We start from the raw sequence: 22,619 nt of genomic DNA, 5'->3' as shown, positions 1-22,619 counted from the left end.
TTTGTTTCGAAAGTGACAAGTCTTCCGTCATAGATGAGGAATGGATTGGGTCCCCAACTGAATTCAAAGCTACATCCCGGGCTTGGAGTACGCTTAAAAGCGACATGACTTCTAATACAATGGTTTATATAAGTATCTAGTGATACACGACAAACTAATTGGTGCTTCCAAAATGTACGCCCTTCATTGAGATTTTGCTACCCAAACTGCAGCCTTTCACGTAACAGAAGGTAAGATCACTTGTCGTATCACCACCCTAAACATTTAATTGCAATATTGCCAACCTGGAGTTCCCTCCTAACATCTGAACTGTTCCTGCGCCCCTGCTGAATATACATTCACTGCACCCCATGGCAGCAAAAATATTATATGTATGTATTGGAAGTAAAAATACTTTAACGTTTACGTGAACGCTGTAATTTTCTTTTTGTGGTAGAATTAATAGCAGAGAGAGAGAGAGAGAGAGAGAGAGAGAGAGAGAGAGAGAGAGGAGAGAGGAGAGGAGAGAGAGAGGAGAGAGAGAGAGAGAGAGAGAGAGAGAGAGAGAGAAGAGAGAGAGAGAGAGAGAGAGAGAGAGAGAGAGAGAGAGAGAGAGAGAGAGAGAGAGATAGAGAGAGAGAGAGAGAGAGAGAGAGAGAGAGATGTATATATATATATATATATATATATATATATATATATCAATGAAGTAAAAGTTGTACCGTACAGCGCCAATGTCGCATACAAGTCTTTACAGTAGGGGCAATGTCGTGTATAAGCAAAGACTGAAAAGCTTTGGCGGTAGAGGTGATGGCGGGTATCGATTTTTGAAATATACAGTTTGGCATGTAGCACTTATGTCGTGTATAAGAACTGACAGAAGAAGCAATGTCGTCGCACTCCTGTAGGTAGTTTTTGTGGGGGAACTAATGTGGAACCGGGATGTCGCAGCTGGCTGGTTATACTGCGCCGCTAGATGCGAAATGCTTGCGGCGCAGTCTACCATTCGCTGGGTTCCATCGCCCATTGTCAACAAGGCGCCAACTTCATGGAATGGAACAAGGCGAGATATACCTAAAAACAGATTACCTGATTGTTGACAGGACGGGTGAGATGCATTTTATTTAGCATACTGCATCTCCTAAAACCTAACTTTCGTCGCTAACTCTCGCCTGGTGTTTTTGTCTGCGCCTGACTATTATGGATCACTCAGAGCAGCCGGTAAAACAATGGCGTCGTGTTTGGTAAGATTTCTGCGTCATAACATAATGCATAATGTTTTAGGCCTCTGTTTTGCGTGTTTCGTTCTTCACGCTGGCAGTATTGCAGCAGAACATGGGTGACACAAGAGTGGAACAACCATCCGGGCGAACGCTTCAGGGATATAACCGTTATGGAGTCCATGATCAAAGACGTGGCATTTTTGAATTACCTCAGACCCGAACAAACGGCCTAATAATTCATCCCGGCGCATCAACTATGTGTACGTGCTCAAGTGCATTTCCTTTCCAAGGTGATGAGATGTTGCTGGAAACCTGGTTCTAAAATCGCATCTCAACTGGGTAATATGCAAAGCAAAGGTCTGATCTCATTCAAATGGGCCAGCGTCCGAGTCTGTTAAGTTTTAAACGTGGTCGACACTGATGAGAATAAATTAATTATCACTGATTTGCATGACATCACCAGAAATACCCAGTTGTTGTAGAGCAATTTCCGAAAGGTTTTGACGTGATTTATGCTCTCCGACCGCTCCGTCACAACGGTTGCCGTTCCTTCATGACTCTGCGTTAGCAGTATTTAATGAAACACGTCTCGCGTCTCCACAACTTTTTCTCTTTAAATCTGGTTACCTTGAGATGGTTTTGATATCGTAAAATAACCGCTTATCATGGTGCATCCATATATCCAGTGTCATGGGTTAAGAGCTTAAAGGAAATGACATGCTCTGAAGTAAGCAATGAGAGGATGTCATATCTTGGTTACTGCAATGGACAATATCTTCCACGTATGGAACCTAGAACGTACAAATTGTTGTAAAATTGTGCAAAAATTAGTACGCATATAATATATAATGGTGAACAATGTCACAATGCAAAACAGAACTGAAATACATATCATAACATAACATCTACAAACAATTGTATTCATCTCTTATTCTCTTTGTTTCGTGCATTTTAGCGCATTAAGCCACTCTTCTTTGTATTTTTCTGGTTTACTTTTCTTTACCACATTTTTGTTTCAATATATTTTTTTGTTTTTGCTTTCATGTTGTCTGGGTACGGAATTAACAGCACAGCAAGCGGCGAATCGCCATTTTCCCTTGGTAAGCGCGGAGCACATCACCGCGTCGCATGTCTCGGGCGACGGACCGGCCAGCGGACTCGCCCGCTCTGTGCCTGGCATGCACGCACTGACCTGGAGACTGTAGTGATGGTTCCGAACATATTCCTGGTATATGCTCAGCATCGGTAGCAGCATGTCGAACAGGTCTCCTGGAGCGGTGACAAAACAGCTCAGGCGCGGCGGCAGAGCTCGAGTGCTCGAGTAGCAACTCCAAACCCATCCAGCAATGCAATGAATGGCCTACTCGGACACCTGGATGCACGCTTTACATCTGTACAAGACACAGTCGTTGAGACAGTAAAGTCGCAAATAATAAACGCAGTTTCATAGATGAGTTGACCTGGTTGATAGAGACCGCTTCTCCCAAAGGCACAGTGGTTTTGCCGTTTTTCGCCTTTACAACTTTTCCATGATGTAGGATCTATTGAGGCCGAAAGACACAATGGGGGCAGGGTTGAGGATCTTCTTAAGAAATACAAGTCTACATGTATGCCTGCAGTTTTGGCCGACACGCCGTTATTACATAGAAAAATGAACCATACTATCCGACCAACGTCACCTACACAACAGTAGCCTCAACCCACCGCTGACGTTGTCTAAACGTATTCCACCACCCGGTTAACGCCCAGGGACGCTCCCGCGTCCCACAAGGGGGCGTGCACAGCGCGGCCGTGCCCGCGCCGGCCCGCGCGGCTGCGGCGTATCCCGGACGGTGGCAGCCGGAGCTGGTCTGCAGCAATGGTGCCGGCCGCGCTGCTCGGCCGACGCCTGTCTCCGCTAACTACGTCCGTTATCAACAGCCAGCATGCCGCATGCAGTTCACGGAGACGCGCCGGCCGGCGGCGCGTGCGGCGGCCGGCGGCGGGCGGCCCTGTCGTGCGCCCCGGGCAGTGCCGGACGCGCCGTCGGGGCGGGGCCGGGGCCGGGTCGCAGGCCGTGGACTAACACAGCAGTGTGGGTGCTCTCCAGCGAGAGGTGGGAGTTAGGAGGGGTGCAACCTGTGGGCAGTTTTGGATGCAGGGATCCGATGCTTGGTGCTGTTGGGTGGTAGAATCGAGATGCATGACGGGTGAAGAGTGTATCGGTCCATTTTAGCCTGTTACGCGGCAATCGATGTAATTACATTCATGTTACAGCGCAAAGCTTATGCGATCATTCATACTTTGTCGACGTCAGTAAGACTAGATAAAATTATTTCTGCCATGGATTAGATTCGCAAGTATATTTGCTTTCACTTTATGCATACGGAGCAGGAGGACCTGCTTAAGTTTAACAGATAATTTGACACAGATTCTCTCGTGACAATGCATAACGCTACAACTCATTATGCCTGCGAATGAACAAAGTTTGAATGATTGGAACTGAATTAAGTATCTGGTGATGCCCGAGTCACGCCAAATGAAATTCTTCCTACCGGGGATTAGTTTCGTCTGGTATACTTACTTTTGAAATATCTTCTCGGAGCGGTAGGACCTGCTCACGTTTCATCAGAGCTTTTAACGCAGCTCTTCTCGTGATGATGTATTTTTGCTATTTGAGCTTAAGGCGCGTCGAGAGCCGCGGTCACTTGGCGCCCAAACTGTGGCTGTGTAGAACTATGTCGCGTTTTATCATATAAAGTTGCTGTTGTGGGCTTCCGAAGCGTGCCAAAAAAGAACAAGTTGTGTGAAACAAACGCCCGCAACACGCATTGTGCAAGGCATCCCACACGCAGCTCACGTAAGCTCGGTGCACTAGGGTGCTTTCAACCAGGGTCATGCGACTTCAGAAGATCAAATGATCATGAAGTCAATGTCGTTTAAAAACGCAAGAACTACTCTCATGTCAATAGTGGGGTCCTTGCTTACAAGTGAACGCAAGGGCAATCTACGTTGCATATGCCGGCTACAGGGACGACAGCACTCGGTGGCAAAGAAAGGGAGTTCCCCAGGGACATGGGTGACGGACAGCGCGTGACCACAGCGACGACATGCTGGTGTTTTCCCTGCTGACGGGAGGAAGCCCATGCGTCCCGTGTATGTGACCTACGCGGGTTCGGCACGGGCCAATTGCCTCCCTTCCTCTGATGCGATGAGAGGCCTGCCACTCGCCTAAGTTTGACTTGGTAGCGCCAAGCTTGCTCTGAGCGTTTCCACGGTCGTCAGCGCTCTTCCGATCCCTTGCCTTTTGCCAGTCTACCGCTAAGCGAGCTGACAGCATCTGCCTCAAGCCCGGGAATGGTTCGTGGCGAGGCATAGCGCCACTGCTTATTATATTTGGGAGTGAATGAAACCCGAATGTTGGTGACTGAAATAGGTTTGAGTGAGAGGACAATTAAGTTGGATCAAGCGATGACAACGAAGCACATAACCTTAGGCGGATCAATAGCATGAGGAAATGTAGTGCTGACGTTGCGTGAGGTTTCATCACATGCGTAAGGCTGTAAATAGTCCCAACATTTCGCAAACGTTCCAACCAAATAACATAACGAAATGGTGTAGCTTTTCAGCGGGATGCGTGCACGCAACATTGCTATGTTTTGTGCAATTCTGCAAGTTTCCATCATTCTTCTCTGAATTTGGCACTATGCACCTGTCTGCTGACCTCATGTCCGCTGGAGCGACCTTTGAGTCACATTGGGCGTAGATCTGTGACGTTGCAGTCGGGTGAATGTGCATGCAACATTGCGCACTATGCTGTTTTGCAACTTTTTCAAGATTTTTCTCTGTAGGCTCTTATGCCTTGCGGGGACAGGGGTAGTGATTTCAAAGCTCCACGCTGCTTGCTTTGGCCGTGAATAATATTCCAACATCCTGCACTTTTGCATAATTTTTTTAATCAATTTCTGTGGGTTGATAACTATGCGTTGATGACGTTCATTGAATCTGCCGGCTTGCAACGAAAACTTCACTTAATACCGTGCTGCAACCACGTGCCTCTTTCATAGCGACGCATCGGCAGCTCCTCCGCTCAGGGGTTAGATAAGGCTGAGATGAGGACATAACGACGCAAAGAGTTTGCTTGAGGGGGGGGGCTTCCCGTGCTACAACCGTCTGAAACGAGTCCGGTTATAGCACATCGTGCAGAGCACCTCGCCTCCGGCGTTTTGCCGGTGTCCGCCTTTTGATGGACTTCTGACGTCACGCCGTCGGGGGCAGCGACCTTTCGGCCGCAGCCAGCTGTTTTCGTGTTCACCGGAGGGTATCTCCATGGCGGTGACGTTCACGCTATGCGGCGGAAGCTTACATAACTAGATGGAATCCTCGATACCAGCGCATCAATCTGCTCCGGCCACGCCGCAGTGTGTGGTTTTCATGCCCTTCAGCGTGGAAATCGTCCTGTTCTTGCGGTGGCCGGCCAGCTGCCTCCGTGGTCGGTGCGCCGGCCCCGGAGTCTGGGCCTTGACGGCATCTTTGTTGCGATCCAGAGTGAGATTGTGACGGTGGGGCGGGGTAAAGATACAGTAGGAAACAAGCAAAAGAAAGACGCAAATGATAAAACCTAAAATGTCAGCTCCGCCTTACACTGCCTCTTGATAAGCTTTTGATCCGACACGAGGGATTCGGATGTTGAACTCTCCGCAGTCTTCAAGATTGGTGTTATGTAAATGGTGCTAAATTTCATTGCTCCTTTCCGACACGAAATGGGACAGATGGCTATTTAAAGATGGACAGATAACTATTTACTAGCACCTGTCAGCGACACTTCATGGCACTTTTATCAGGGGTATACTCAGGTCTAAGTGGTGTGGAGGGGAGCACAGTGAAACTTTCTGTCCATAATGTAGCCTCTTGATTCAACGTTTTGGTAGCAGCAAACTGCAGTTGTCAGCTGTTGTTCTAAAAACCCACCCGAATGCCACCCTCAACCTTATGGTCACTGCATTATAAAGACATACGTGGTCCGTTGTCTGCATTCTTCATTGGAACACAGAAAGTAACATTCTAAAGCAACAGACATGAAAGTATTTGGTAAGCTATATCGCGGAACTCGACATAGCGGAGCAACGCGGAGGTTTGAGCGCCAGAGAGGACCAGACCAGTTGTTGACCAGAGAAGCCGCGCTTCGACTCGAGCTCCGGCAAGTCCGACCGGGATCCGAACTTCTCCGGATCGTTTTCCCAGACGCGTCTGCTGCCTGCTCTACACCCCGCTAGAATCCCTGTGAGCAACAAGGCAAGTTACCGAAGTTCATCACAGTTGCCACAGCTTCCGGCATTTCGTCACTGCAACGCCACGCGATTGCGGGGCTCGGATACCGTTGCTGTCTGCCAACTTATGAGGTTTTTGCACTGCTGTACCATGTAGTCTATCTTGGGACACCGAATCGTCCGACTTTAGGTACTTCCGCTGTCTCCTGTCCACCCTCAGCTCTGCTTTGATATCTCTGGGTCTGCTCCACGGCAGTATGTTCTCACTCCCTGCTGTTGGTCGGCGAGCACCGTTTCCAATAAGTTCTCACGTTGCACCCCATGACCAGTCCCTTGTAACACAGAAGATTCGATTAGCAAACCTCTCAACCCATCTCGCTTGATGTAGAGCCCTTGGTCAGCTTCCAGCAGATTTGCTGGGAATGCGACTGATGCAGACTTAACCGCTTGACGCAGCCTGAGCGATACGACTGGTTTTTGTTCACATTCTGTCGTTCCAGATGGCTTTGCCGATTGGATGTGTTAGTTGGCCCACTAGTTTTACTAGTTTCACATATTTTTTAGGCTTACACTATGTTTGTATGAACAGTATCGAAAACATGCATCACGGGGAGTTCGTTAATGCCAATGCGGCATGCTCACTGTTGAACAGCCATGCTCTCATTCCGTCGATACCACTTTCATATCGGATAATAATCAATATTGTTCCATCGGAGCCGAGCAGAACCGAATCTGGATCCTCGTCACTGATGAAGTCGGTCAATTCTTTAGCCGCACAACTGTCCCTTCACTGTTAGTGGCGCGTATTCCACGCCTCAATGGCTTAATGCTGGTGCCATTGCCTCAGGTAATTGTTTGTCGGTACGGGTTTACTGCTCCTCTTTGTTAGGGCTCGGTCGTCCTCCGTCGCAAAAGCATCCAGGCATTCAATTACATCTGCTGGCTGTGGGGCTCTCTTCTACCTCCTTCTGTCGCTACTTGTCGATCTGTCCCCAAATCTTGCCGCGATCGACCAGCTGTTTCATGCCTTCGCGATGGCTCTGTAGGCAATCGGAGCAGCATTAAGTAAGCCATCCGCCGATCACCCCGTGACGCCGGAGCGATTGCTCATCTTCGAGACGTTCGGAAGCCATCAGCGATTTTGTTCGACAAGCTCGTCATCCGCAGTTTATGTGGTTCAGCAGACAATTTCAACATCGCGTCTTCACAAGCCATGTTTGCAAAATCGGCATAATGCGTAGCCTCGTCTTCTGCTGTCGTTGGCGCGGCACGATCGTCCGGACGCCCCGGTCCGTTCCGTTTCCTGCTCGAACGCCCCGGCTCGCTTCTTTGTCCCATGCCGACGCTCCGGCCTGTTCCTTTTTTCCCGTTCGGACGCCCCGATTCGCTCCTTTTTTCCCGTTCGGACGCTTCGACCCGCTCCTTTTTTCCCGTTCGGACGCTCCGACCCGCTCCTTTTTTTCCCGTTCGGACGCTCCGACCCGTTCCTTTTTTCCCGTTCGGACGCTCCGACCCGCTCCTTTTTTCCCGTTCGGACGCTCCGACCCGCTCCTTTTTCCCGTTCTGGTGGCGCCACTTCCCTTCATTTCATGTCGTTTTCGTTGATCTGTTGTTGGCTTCCAGCCTACGTCGGTGACCTCATCTTTCTTACTGTACGCTGGTCGTTAATAAACGGTGCTACTTGAGGAGGCATCATCCTCCGAGAGAGCACTCTCAAAAAGACCACCACAGCCTTTTCAGCCTTATCCCTCGCGGTAATGAAAGAGCAGTGCCACTTTGTAAAATACGAAGTGACCAATATCTCAAGGCAATGTCCCTTAATGCCCTATGATGCACCGCTCTCAATGCCACCCTGTGCAGCTAAAAAACAATCATGTGAGAGCTCAAGTTATGGTTTGGTCGATCTAGTGCCGGTGTTTTTGAAATATCTGGGGTGTGGTGCACGCCATATGACTGATCAGGAGTAAAGCTGTAATTTCTTATTCGTCTTAAGATGTGTGCAGGGCCGGAAGGGCTCACAGTTTTATACAGCACCTGTTCCATCCCTTTGTTCCTCAATGTTATACTAATGTAGTGCGATGGCGGAAATCGATTTTTTAAAAGAACTTATCCGCGCCACTTGTTTGGAAGACCGCAAGCTCCCGAGCAGGCACATGCCCTGGGTGAAGTCATTGTGGGCAACCTTTGGAAGCAACTTTCGGACGGCATTCGTTCCCGGTTCAAAGTTCAAACCCGAGACTTCCTTTGGACCTGGCCATCCATCGACAACTTCCAAGGAAGTGTTGGCCGGGTGCGGAAGGGCTAGGCCTTCCAAGTGCACAGTGTGAAAAGAGCTGTCGGGACCCCGCTCCATTCTGCGAACAAAGCTGTTCGCTGTGCTCTGGAGTTTCACACCTGGTTGAACTGGTCGATTTTGCTCCGCAGATGCGCCGTTTGGTGACGGGCTTGGGATCTTTGTGATCATGCACCCCAAATACTGATTAGCGTGCGACTTGAGCCCAACCGCGTCCGTGTGGGCCCTCTTGACGAACTACTTCAGCGCCCGCCGGACAGGAATTTCCACCCGGGCGGTACACAGTAGGCAACTATCTAAAAAAACATCCTTGTCCTTTGGCCCATAAACGAGCTACGACCTAGAAACGAAGCCCTGACAAAAGCGTGACAAAAACCATGCGGTGCAGCTACGTTCGGCAGCTTGGGGTGACCACACACTGCCATTTTGCGTCCCTGTGGTGTAGCAGCGAGTTGCCGGATTTGTAATCCAGGTTCAGTAATGGGTGCGTGTCTCAAGATAGGGCGCGTTGCTTTGTCCGACTGACAAAGTGAGGTCGGATGGGAACTAGCCAAAGGTCAGCCAAGCCGCTTCGCAACCCTGTTCGGTACCATAACTCCTCTACAGTCTTCGCTTGCACGAAGCTGACGATACGATCTCCTTACGAGTTAGATCGGCCCACCCTTGTGTGGGTTCCGCGCACATGACCGAGCTCTGCCTAAGGAGTAATCTGCATCCATAGCTGTCCATGTCAATGGACAGCTATGGATGGGCGGCTATGAATGGACGGCCAGCATCATTCAACAGAAGCGATTTGTTGGTGGGTCTCGACACACTGAATCAATATCAGTACGTCATATCACCAGGGACGTAATGTTCCTAGTAAAGAAGGTGGAAGGGCGTCTTCATTATTAACATAATGCAAAATATTTCGGATATTTTAAAAGGATTGGACCGCGAAACATGGCTTGATCAAACGTACGCAAAAAGTTGTCGATTCTGCTGAACTTTCCCGGCCAGAGGCTTGCTACAGGTGCTGTGATGTCTCCGAGAAGATTTAGCGCTAGCGCGGATCCAACGTGAGGCGAGCGCAAGACGACGGTGGCTTCATTATGTAAGGCAGGTATTTCAGCCCATAATGTTATGGCTCAAGGCGAAGCACATAATTGGTAATATTTCAGCTCTCCAGGATTTGTTGGTGATGAAAAGCTGCTTTTTTGACAATTTATTTTCGTTCTAGGCAAAACTAAAAGACCACTTTTCAGGCAAATCCACCACTGCAAAGAGGTTGAGTCTGCATTTTTTACGCAATGACTATCTACATCAAAATAAGGTATTCAGTAAGGTGTTTGAGCCCAGTGTGTCTGAGCCTTTGAGTCATAGGATATTATATTTCTATTACAGTGGAAAGCCTCATTGAGGGGCATGGCGCTCCACTGGTTTGTCTCTCATTACGTGCCTTTTGTAACTGAAAGGCAAGCTTTGCATGCCTTCAAACTTTGGAGCGACGCAAGCTTGCAGTTGGCTTACCGCCCTATGGAGCTGATGGTGTACGGCCGTATTTGCACCCAGTTAGTGCTGTTAACATCCGTTGCTCGTTTTTAGACCTTCAATGACAAGAAATCATGCTGTTTTTCCGTATGATTTGGGGGACGAAGTTGCGCTTCTAGTGGCTTGATTGCGCATTACATCCAAATTGCTTTGAAAGTACACTCCTTTTCCTTTGAACAGAGCTTTCGTCTTTGCAGTGCTTTTCCTTTTCTCAGCTTCCATTTATTCCCTTTGAAATTATTTTCCAAGTGTCGAATTCAAATGGTGCGGAAATGCTGGGTAGGATGTACGCCATAATGCTTACCTGACCTTCATCAATTTGCAAGCCAGCCCTGTGCACATGATTTGCAATAAGAGGAGCAGTCGGCTGCTAAAAAGCAAGATACCCAGATGCAGGGGATACATGTGACAACCTTCTGCGCCTGTAGTGTGTAGAAGTCTTTGAGTGGGTTTAATCCTTTTGAGCGTGATGACATCGCATCATACCTTATTGGATGGGAATATGATGGCATAAGGCGACGATAGCACATCTGATGAAAGGCCAAGTCGAGGATCGGATATGAGGATTCTATTCCAGGGCTCGCATCTGACATTCTCGGCTTGTCTTGTTGAGAACACTGGAAACACGTACACGGTCGACACTTTTGTATGCATGTTTTCTTCAGAGCTGTGGCCTGTCTGTGTCACATGGTGAAGCAGGGCATGCAGCTGTTTAAGGCGTGAGTGGCGAACACAGTCCGTTGCGCGTCAGTGCCGCAGATGACAACAGCGACCACAGCTCTGCTTTGCGTGACACGCACCACAGAACACACCGACGATCCCCAATAACACAGCAAACATGAAATGAATGGGCATCTTCCTGTCCTCAATAGGCTTCATCATGTTCCCGGGAATTCATTACATTAGTCATGTAATTGTCTCAGTTCCAGTATCTGGCCAGATCTGCCGTCCAAAGGTAAAACCCCATGTGTTCATTTCTGGTCACTTTGCGTTTTTCATGCTATCTGATTTGTTCTCTCATGCTGCATTCGGATATTTAAACCAATAGCTGAAATTTTCACACACTTTTAGCTTAAAGAGTGGGTAAAAGTTTGTGAAAATTTCAGCCAATTGTATACGTACCTGAAATCAGCATGAGTACATGAATAACATGACATAAAAAGCGCAAAGTGGCCAAAAATTAACATATAGATTTTACCTTTGGACGGCAGAGATATCATACAGAATTTAAACGTTGGCTTGCCAACTCGTGGGAGTTATTCACGTGGCAATGAGTAACGTGAACAGAAGGAGCCGCTGCCTTTAATGTGTATTTTATCGTATTGTGGTTTAAGTGCAGCAACAGCCATGTGGCTTATCTTGCACTGATCGCGATGAAATGGTACACGTGGCGTCTTGGGGCAAGGATGGGGAAAGGTGTCGTATGCGCTATCCCAGCTGTCCTGATGTCGCTCAACGACAGCAACCTGGCATTTGTCTGATCTAATTGAGAAATGAAAGCCGACTTTGAATGGAACGCCTGTTTTCGGTCATGTGTACATTTTGTATTAGGTTGTAGTCTCTATTTCATATAATTCTCGAGACACATGATGTATGCACTTTGGAAAGTAACTGGGGCGGCAATAGCATCATATATTCCAAGGCGGGCCAAAGAAATCATGTGTAGCTCCGTATAAGGAATTGATGCTTCCAGAGTACCAAACAGGAAGCTACAGAAAGCATTTAAAGACAACATTTGTCTCCGAAGTTATTTTCGTGACACGCAATCGATCTGAATGAAGTGTGCCTCACGACGATTGGATCACTCGCTGATATAGCCGTATTCACTCAGTGAAACTAGTTTACTTTTGCCCAAAACTGGCCTCTGGCTGGAAGGGCAACTTTGTTTAGGCTTCCTTACTACGCAAAGACTCCATTGCTGTTGGGAAACAAATGAACAGATCGTTAGTCCATGACACTCAGAAAGAACATTTTAATTTATATCTCCACGAAGGAAGATTGGATGCCCAGAGTGCACGATCCGATCTACTCGAAACATGCCGCACCCCGCTCTCCCAATTCATTTTACTCTGATGATGCAAAACTTCTTCATAAGTTGTTGAGCGCATTTGCGAGGAACATTATTCACATAGACATGACAGTATTAATAGCCTATTCCTCGGAGAGAAAAAAACAGCAGAATGGAGATATAGATGCGTCCATATTTCGGCAGCATGCTTTTATCGAAACAATACCACTTCTGCTAAAGTTTCGATAAAGGCGTGCTGCGGAAATATTAACGCGTCTGTATCTCCATTCTCCTGATTTTTATCCGAGGAATGACGCTTTTACTTCTGTTTTATCTATGTGAAACGTTTTGGACACATTTACCGCATTGTGAGCCAAAATAGCCTACAAACTTTGCAATTTCCTCCTGCATGGCCACGCGGCCCCTGTGGCTTATTGGCTCTTTGGCAAGGATTCAATAAACTGCTTCTCTTTACCTAGTAATTTTGTGTCTCACGTGCCAAAAACAATATGATCCAGCTATTTGTTTTTGCCGATTGCGCGCTATGGATGAGTACGTTAAGCGAGCTGAGTTCTTCATTGCACACATATTCAGAAGTCATGCACCATAATGAAATATACCTACACGTATTCTTCGTGAACTGCCGATTTTCTTCGCACGAATACTGATGAAACGGATCACGCAAAGGGTACACAGCACGTCATACCAAATGACAACCGTGCAACGGTGAAGATGGGTAAATAGGAAACACGTTGTTACTGTGGTTATTTTATGGTCCCATCCTAGCCTACCATAAGGCTAAAATGTAACAGATACCTGAAATATCAAAGCTTGAGAGCTCGTTCAAAAGTTGTGCAGTCAAAAGAAAGACCTCGATGCTTTTGCATATCACTTGGTACTTTGCAAGTTAAGTAGACCATCTGAAAATATCAGGCACAATTGTAGCCATGAACGGCAAAACACACCCTCAACTTTACGTCTGAGCTTGTGTGTAACGTGATCGCTGCCATTGCCGCGACTTTAGGTCCACGTTTCATCGGGTGTGATGAATAGCATTTGGAGTGGTAAAAGCATGTAACAGCGGAGGCCACTTGTGAAAAACATTCGAGCATCCGTCAGCAGATATAGCCATATCTGTAGAATTAGGCAAATGAACATCCCATATCAAACCTCTCTGAGGCTGTGCTGTTAAGATTACGGTACAGTATTCGTGTCAGCCTCGAAAGCAGATGTAGTACAAAAGTTTGCATGAGTCAACGAGTGACAAGTCCTGAGTAAGTTTTGCAACTGGTGTATTCCATTTATGTTGAGAATGAAGTCAAGAGGCTACCGTATTGCAATTTAACATCATAACGTGTCAAATAAGGTTACAGTTCTACTACTAACCCATGCCACATTGTGCTATTGGTGCTGATACTCACGCACTACGCAAATGTATTTGATTTCTATGGTGGTGTGCGCCATTGCCTCCTCGCTTGCCAGTGATTACGGATGGGTGAACTGAGGTGATCAAACCAAGACTTTGTGATGCTACGTAGCGTTGTTCATTCCTGGTGCAGCACAGAAACCTTCTAACATTTTAAACCGAAGCGAATTTCGTACGCATGCACCCAAAGATGTGCCAAGATTCTCAACAGACGAGACGTCGTGGCACTACTTCTTGAAATAGGTCTCAACAATTACAAAATATCGGCAGTGACAGACAGACATGCATGAAATGTTTTTCGTTGCATAAACCTCAAAATGGTGCAATGATGCAACAGCGTAAAATTCGGAGTCTTCGGAGTGAACAGCAAGTGTAATATTTTGAGAGGAATTTAATCAACTGTTTGCATGATGCGATTGTAGAACCAGCCAGCACAGTTCTACGCACCTGTTCTCTAAAATATCACCTGCATTCACCTCCTCTCCGAACGTTTGACAGGCCGAGCCAATCGGGAGATTTGGTGTGCTTGTCATGACTGGCCCAACTCCTTGTCAAAAGATCAGTATGCAATTAAGGACACGAGCAACTAGACTGCAGTTTACTAAGTGGCACCACGACATTGACAAGACTTAGCAACTATACACAACATACCTAATGGAGCACATATAGGCCGGTAGTTATCTGCAAAACAGGTAAGACCCGTGTAAGGCAGGTGTCAGTCCACCCGCGACACCTTTGACTAGCTGACTTGGGGGCCAGTTAAACTACGGAGCAGCAAAGCCAATGCTTATGGATACCCTACACCCAGCGCTAAAGCACCTTGGAAAACTCCAGAAAGCAATGCCGAAGCTATGAAACATAAAACTTTACCAATCGAGATGTCTTCTTGCCCATTCATTCCGTAGAGTTGTTTATCGGTAAAACCGCATTCTGCATCATGATTTGCGCACTTTCTATGAGACATGACATCTTCACGGATAAATTAGCTAATCTGGAATCGGTGTATTAGCAGTATAGCTTACTTCTTGCTTATGGTTACGAGCAGAATGCGGCCAACCGATATTCATTGACACACACACACACACACACGCATACACACACACACGCACACACACATACACACACACATACACACACACACACACATACGCACACACACACACACATACACACATACATACACACAAACACACACAAATAGAAAAGAACAGGAATGCAGACTCGTGGCAAAAGAACGCTCTCAAGTAAGAGTTCTTTGCCCTGTAGGATTAACAAATGAGTATCGTAAATTTCCCATGCTCATGCCGTATATTTATAGAAAAATGCCGCTTCCTTTATGGCCCATACAGATTACATACGAAGCAAGACAAAAAGAGAGGACAGATATATCGAAGCCATTCGTTGGCTTTGCACTTACCCAGCACCAATGTCGGCCAGCTTTCCATTCGGGCGGAAAGGCCCTTCAAAAATATTTGGTGCAAAAATAACAGTGTCTCCGAGTTAAGGAATATCGAATTGACATCTTCGTGGCTACACGGCGGCATTTTTGAAGAGGCCGCCATTTTGAATGGCCTTAAAAAGCCCGTCACTAGGATGTTGAGCTGCTCCACGTACTCCTCTTCTGCCTCCACCATTCGAAACACGAGACTGGAACAGTGCGACAAGGGGTTATTTTCAGCATTCAGCCACCGTTTTTTTCTGGAGCCATCATGGCAGCTCAGCAACATTACAAGTTTTCGTTTTTCTCGGACATATCTACAGTGGATTCGAAACCCACTCCTGGTTGTTTTTTTCGGCTTGCCTGCTCTGCCGAATGCAGAGGCGTCATACCATTCAAACAATTGCAAAACAACTCACGAGATGATAAAATATATCTTACCCTGCTGAAAACGTGACGCATCCATGTGTTGCATACTGGCACCATTGGCATAGTTCGTGGGTGAGGACAAGTACACCCAACGATTAACTTGAACACCTAAAGTGAAACCTCCCTAGAAGATCACCCGCTTCATCGCACGACCCAAAACAAGCATCACACGTCTCATTTATTTGAGAGGTAACTCATCGCTTCATCAGGTTCTTAGTCGCTGGAATGCTCCCAGGGTACAAACGTGGTGGGTATGCCTAATTCGGTGACATATATTCCTGGCGGGATCATGAGCAGTAAGCAGCCCAGTGTCAAAGGAACCTGACCCGCATCATTTTTGCTTTGCTTTTTGCTTTTTTCATCATCAACTTTGCATGCCAGGCACCGGGGCTTAGACAAAGCGCTGCACCAGTGTCGGGCTGTCCTTTATAGCTTGAGCACTTAGCTCAGGCTTTAGTCTTCTATTCAAGTATTGTGACCCTTCATTGCAGAGCATATCATAAGTTCAAATACCTTCGCTGGGGAATTCACCATGGCTTATCAGGTAACTGCAGGAGTTCGTTCATGCCGAATCAATGTGGCGTATCGGGATTGTTTTCACTCAGAACAAGCTGCCTGAGCAATAACCTCGTGCTACTAGGCTATGGAACAAAGACATTTCAGAAAACGTCTAAACATTCATACTAGCTTCTAGCTGATCGCAACGCAGAGCTTTTTAGCAAAGAGCGACCGACGTGTCATCAAGCAACAATTTTGAAGTTCTCAGTATTTTTGAAATTCATCGTGACAAACAAACGAAATGCATATCTGTACGCTACTTAGCATATCAACCTGTGTCAAACATCTGGCATCATTCTAGCGCCTCCTCCATCACGTGGTTCGGTAAGTACATCAAAGCGTTTCCTTAAATCATAACTTTTAACCAGCCGTCTCAATGCGTGCCTTTTTGCTCCCCATCGGTGAACAGTGCAGTAGTCGCATTAAGGTTCATTTCAGCTCCTTGTCCATGCCAGCTTTCTCGGAGCGTCTTTCCTGGTGTGTGTATGTTCTTAGGTTCACAAACGCTTGCATTTGATGACCTAACTTGCAATGTGCAAAAAAAAACAGTTGGTGACAGCGGCAGAGCTGTTCTATTTCACACCCGATATCTATCAGCAGCCAAGGCTGAACGCAGAATGTACTAGGATTTACGAACTGTTGGATCAAGGACCTTCGGTGGTCATGTAAGAGTTCCGGTTAGAGGGCTCGGACAGCCCATCCACACTCGGCACAGGCGGCCGGCGAGGCTGCGTTAGCCGGCAGCCCAATGTTGGCTCTAAAACGTCCCGCTGGAACGAACACGCTGTAAATCTGTGCTGCGAATTTGCCCCTGGTTTCGTCCGTCTTTACAGCGTCTGTGCGATTAATGCGCCATTATCACTCTAACCATAGCGCACTGATGTATCAAGTCTGTCTCAGTCAGTAAAAGACATCTTATAGCGGAGCTTCAATCGCAGCCGACAAATTCAACGGTGGGAATGGACAACTATTCCTTATCTCTTCTGGCTTTGCACATCTTTAACTGAAACGTTCAGCAAACTCCTTGTCTGCCTCGCTGATGCGTAGTGACAGAATGGTCTTAATGGACGAAGCTTTTCGAAGTTTTCTGGCGGTTAATGCTACACCATTACCACTGCTCAATGTTTAAATATAGTCACTTTTTCGTCGAAGCACACAACGCGCATTATTCACGACTGGTCGAACAATAAACGGTTTGCCTCCCGGAGTCAACATATTTCGGCACCTGCAAATGTAAAATAGTTTTGCTTTTCAATTCACACTCAATCGGGTTTTGGCAGACAAGTATCTTAGAACGCGCGAACCGTTTCTCATTGCCTAATTATATGAAATAAAAGGCTTTTAACAATGCCCTCATGTCCTAAATACGCATACTGAGCAAAATAGGCGAAGTTCTATCTCGTTCCTTCGTTCGATAACTCGGTACTCGGGAGATCAAACACAATCGCATGTGTAACCTATCCTCCTCTCCCTTTTCATCGGAGTAGCTCCAATTTCACGCTACCCGGGTTCTGAATAACTGCCAAAAGTGCCTGTCCGCATGAAGGCGGCATGCAGAGACGGCAATAATGTGATTAAAGCTGCCGGATCAGACTTGGTACTACATGAGATTATCTTACAATAAAGTGGATTTAGCTTGTTGATCACGCTCTGGACGACTGTGGCGATTTTAGATCTCTGCTTTGCTACGCCTGGAGTGCAAACTGCAGAGGTTCGCCCCCCACGCTGCACGAGGTGTTGAAATGGCTGAGGCTGGCTGTGGTGACTGCGGTACAAGCATCGCTAAATCAAATATCATTCTACTCCGATTCTCTCTCAAAAACGGTGCGTTGACCAAAGTAATTCTGCACGTAATAGCATTTGCACTGGACTTTATTTAACAAAATGCCCACTTGGCGGCACCCAGTGCGTGAGATGCGGTCCCATCATTCCTATCCCTTTTCCAACTTATTTTTGTTCCGAATGGCGTGAAGTTTTTTCTCAGGCAACTTGCTCTGTGACGGATTCCTGTTGTTCCTTACCTTGCTCGTGTGGGGTTAGTCCCCGGAGATAAACGTCGTTCCTTTTGAAGGAGCGATTTGGACCGAATCGTACCTGTTTCGCTTACGCATGCTCTCGGCATGTGGTGACTTGATATATTCCTCGACAATCTGCTTCCAGCGACGGCGACACAGCCAGCCGCGGAAAAAGCTTTGGACCTTCTTAATCTTCTTGATCTCGTCAGACTCTTCGCTTTCTTCTGACTGCTGATGCGGAAGAAACCGCCAGTCCTTCTTCAGCGTGCAAAGCTGAAAGAATGACCAGCAACGTTGGACAACTTTGAGCGGTATATGGCAGGTTCAGAGAGCTTTCAGAGCCTTTCTGTTTCTTACATGTCGAGTTCTGCAGTGTTCCAACATCGGAGCATTTCGGATGCAGGATAGGTTTAAGCTTTTTGATGGTTCTAACTATTTTTGTTTTCAAACCTTTGCAAATTAAGTAATTACGTAACATTTGAAAGCTAGCTTCAAAAGAGACTAAATTACTCTCATTTGACAGAAGTCCTGCGAGGAACATGTCAGGGACAAACTGTTGCTATGCTGGTCGTTTTCCTGGTCTATATATTCAGCGTCTAAATGAACAATATCCAAAAGGTGCATGATCAAATGGCCAGACACCGTGCGGAGTACAATTTTGATGCAACCGGTAACCTGGCAGGATATAATGGTCTCAGCAGTGAATGTGTCTCCTCTAGTGTGGTGGAAGACATGGAATTATGACCAAAATAGCTCGGATACGATTATTATTACCATTAGCAAGGTTGTCATCGTCATGCACAAATGCATTTCTAAGACCAAGAATGTAATCTAAGTTGGTTGTGTACGCAGCCTCCTACTGATGCCACCTGCTTGCACATTTTCCAGTGAAAATAAATGAACAATGCACCATTTAAGATACTTATTTGTACCATTTTGCCGTTAACACGTTGGAAGCCTTAAATGCTGAATCAGATTGCCACGGTTTCGTCCGGCTAATTTCAATGTAAGCTGGGCCGGATGGCATGATATTTACACATTTGGTAAACAAGATTGGCGGCCACATGCCATCTGGACTAGCCGGACCAGATCGGACCGGATGATATTTACACATTTGGTAAACAAGATTGGCGGCCACATGCAATCTGGACTAGCCGGACCAGATCGGACCGGATGATATTTACACATTTGGTAAACAAGATTGGCGGCCACATGCAATCTGGACTAGCCGGACCAGATCGCACCGGATGATATTTACACATTTGGTAAACAAGATTGGCGGCCACATGCAATCTGAACTAGCCGGACCAGATCGGACCGGATGATATTTACACATTTGGTAAGCAAGATTGGCGGCCACATGGAATCTGGACTAGCCGGACCAGATCGGACCGGATGATATTTACTCATCTGATAAACAAGATTGGCGGCCAGATGGAATCTGAACTAGCCGGACCAGATCGGACCGGATGATATTTTCACATTTGGTAAACAAGATCGACGGCCAGATGGAATCTGAACTAGTCGGACCGGACAGGACCGGGCCTTGGAAATCAGTTCGTGAGGTGCTCTAGTTCCCACGACTCCCAGCGGTAGATCTGCCAAGCGGTTGCTGTGGTCGGAAGAGAGCGCCATACGCATGATGACGAGTCGTTTAAAGGGGCAGTGCCACCTGTCGGCCCGAAATTCACCTGCACACGCTACACACATGTAAATAAGGCAGTCGTGTCAAGCCCACGTACTCAAACGTCTCAACGGCCTAAATTTCGCTTTGAATGGATATTTCCGTGGTTGTTTTCTACCCGGTTCTTTGAAAATCGGTATCAACACTGCTTCGACCAAACATTGGTTTGTTCTATCCACTATTATCGAGGGAGTTGTTCAGTACGGGAACAGTCACCGGCCAGCCGGCCGGACAGCCTGCCGCTGATCGATCTACTGGCCGCAGCGGTTGGCTGCCATGCTATGAAAACAATGATTTAACGTATGGTTAAGTTACGTTGTCACACGCCGAATCCTTGTCCGGCCTAAGTGTCCGCGTGAAACTCGGCTATCCAAGACTGCCTAGTGGCTGAAAGATGAGCTTTCAGCGATGCTGCGCTGAGCGGTTCGGGTGTACTCTTCACCATTCGCCTCAAAACGCAAACAGGTACAGGTACAGTTACAGGTACAGGTACACCCACACAAACACACACGCGTACGCGCTCACACAAACGCACACGCACACGTACACGCACACGCATGCACACGCACACGCATGTACACGCACACGCGTACGCACACGCACACGCGCACGCACGTTCATTATCTCACGCTTGTACGTACTCCTGTACACACCCCCACCTCCACATCCACACCCCCATCCCCACTCCATACACCAAACGTACACACACTTCCGTCAGGTCTGGCCGGGTCAGATAAGAGTGCTCGAGCTGAAGCTTCTTCCTATAGTTCACGAAGACGACGATGGTACGCGGTCATATGCGCCATATCGGTTGCGCCGTTAAGGCCATATCTTGCGAACTACAGTTGGACACTTGTGGGCGTAAAACTTCTGCAATGACATGGCACGTATGTGGGTCCCTAATAAATTCTGGCAATTTGCTGTCACAAGTCATTTCAGCAATACGCACACCAAAAATGGAGCGCCTTTATAAAGGAATTATATCACATTAAGTCTCTGAATAGTCGTACAGACGCAACATTCTATTAGTACCATATCGATATTTTTGGTGGCTATTGGTTCCATACATACAGATAAGACCGTCCCTCAGATGATCAGACTTTTGGGGGCTGATCCGAAGTCTGTCATCAACACAGAGCTTTCTTCAAGCTCTGTACATGGGGGGAGGGGGGGGGGGCAAGGTGGTGGCTGACGGAGTGCCCGGTGCAGAGATAGGATCCATGCGGGGGGGGGGGGGGCGGATTATGTGCCCAGCGTTATCATACTCGGCATGTAACATGGCGCTCACGCAAAGAGCAAACCCCTTAATGGTCTACGTGCAACGCCATATGCCGAGCATCGATGACAGATCTCGCGTGCCCCACAACGTGTTCAAGTCTCGACAAGAGGCGCCGAAGCCAAGCGTGCGATAAGCGTGGTGTGCTGCGTGACGGACGGGCGTCACCACTCTACGTGACGGCCAGGTGTCACCGACACTGAGGCCGACACAGACAAGTAGAGCGGCGGTGCCTGCGCGGCCGCCGCCGGCGTCGGCAGCACGATGGATGGACCGCCGGGCTGGCTGCTGCCGCCCCCGCCGGGCCCACGCCCCCGCGTGGTGACCGTGTCACCGGGTGTGGTCGGGACGTGTTCCTGGCGCTGCTGAAGTGACAGCAGTTGGTCCGTCGCGCCGCGGTACTTGAGGCTACTGTGCATGTGCACCAATGTTTCGTTTCGTTTTGCTGCGCTCTGTGCGTAGGCCTATTCAGAACCATACCACGCAAAAGTCGCCTGTGATAGTTCATCATACGCTCGCTGAAAATTAGGACTGATTTTCGTCGGAATGAGTGGCAAATACTGGACTGTTGGTGCGGCGCGTATCACATTAAGATAGCACAATCCTTGGCGTGGATGTTCACGGTTCAGTCGCAGTGTCATGACGTTTATTGACTTTGCAATGTGTTCCTTAAAACACCCTGCCGTGTCCGGTAGTACCCCACTGATGCTAAATTTTCCGGTCGAGTGCTACAATTGGGGTGAGCTAGCTGCAAGCATGCGGCGCTTAGAGCATAACTCGGTGCTATAAAGTGGTGCTAGGGAAGAATGCAACACTGTAAGCATCCTGTAAGATGCGGTTTTGGCATAGCAACTTATGGAAGCAAATAGGAAAGCACCAGCAGAGCTCTTGCTTGTACGTTAGAAAAAGCTACAGTTAGTACCGCGCTTACACATTTTAGGTTCAAAAACAGTTGGCATCTTTCCAACATCACACAAACTACTTAAGGTAAGAGGTCTATGGGCCTGGTTTTCGGCAACGACATGGTGTTTTATAGGTGCTAATCTTTTTACACTGGTGAAGTGGGAGGGCAGTTGAAATAATGCATGATTAATTGTTCATACCATGGATGCGGGGTACGATAATCCACTCCGTAATTCTTCGGCCGCGATTTTAGACTGTTAGTTGCGCTTAATTGATAACATGAGTGATTGCCATTTTTCAAATCACACGTAAATTCCTTCTATTGCATGACACCTCAAATCGTGGTTCCTGGTTGTTAGCGGTTTATCACACCATGGTTCTTAATGCTTAGCGGTCTCTAGCGGTTCCCGCACTCGACCACTCAAAATGATGGGTCTGATTTTGAAAAGCGGCGTTACGTCCGGTGGAATTGTGATACATAAATAACCCCCCAAATATATAAATCTGTCTAACGCGCCATTTAACAAGGTCTTGAGAAATTTTCCAACACCCACTACGCCTTCGCAAATTTACCAAGATCTTAAGATATCGGAATTTCCTCTAGTAAT

At 47.4% G+C, this 22,619-nt stretch overlaps 1 protein-coding gene across 1 annotated transcript in view; it reads right to left on the bottom strand.

Annotated features, from left to right (window-relative positions):
• The window catches only part of LOC119114582 (ras-specific guanine nucleotide-releasing factor 1), a gene marked incomplete at its 3' end in the record, with an annotated part of 98,938 nt that overhangs the window by 8,214 nt on the left and 68,105 nt on the right, over positions 1–22,619 (bottom strand). The window contains 4 exon segments of the mRNA XM_037238671.1: positions 2,395–2,471; positions 14,360–14,389; positions 15,126–15,355; positions 18,228–18,421. Of these exon segments, the coding sequence (XP_037094566.1) occupies positions 2,395–2,471; positions 14,360–14,389; positions 15,126–15,355; positions 18,228–18,421 (531 nt within the window).

The sequence above is a fragment of the Pollicipes pollicipes genome, unplaced genomic scaffold (genome assembly GCF_011947565.3).
Source record: "Pollicipes pollicipes isolate AB1234 unplaced genomic scaffold, Ppol_2.1 Scaffold_266;HRSCAF=296_pilon_pilon_pilon, whole genome shotgun sequence".
Classification (NCBI taxonomy): domain Eukaryota; kingdom Metazoa; phylum Arthropoda; class Thecostraca; order Pollicipedomorpha; family Pollicipedidae; genus Pollicipes; species Pollicipes pollicipes.
The sequence above is the reverse complement of the archived record's forward strand: the minus strand, read 5'-3'. Positions and strand labels throughout refer to the sequence as shown.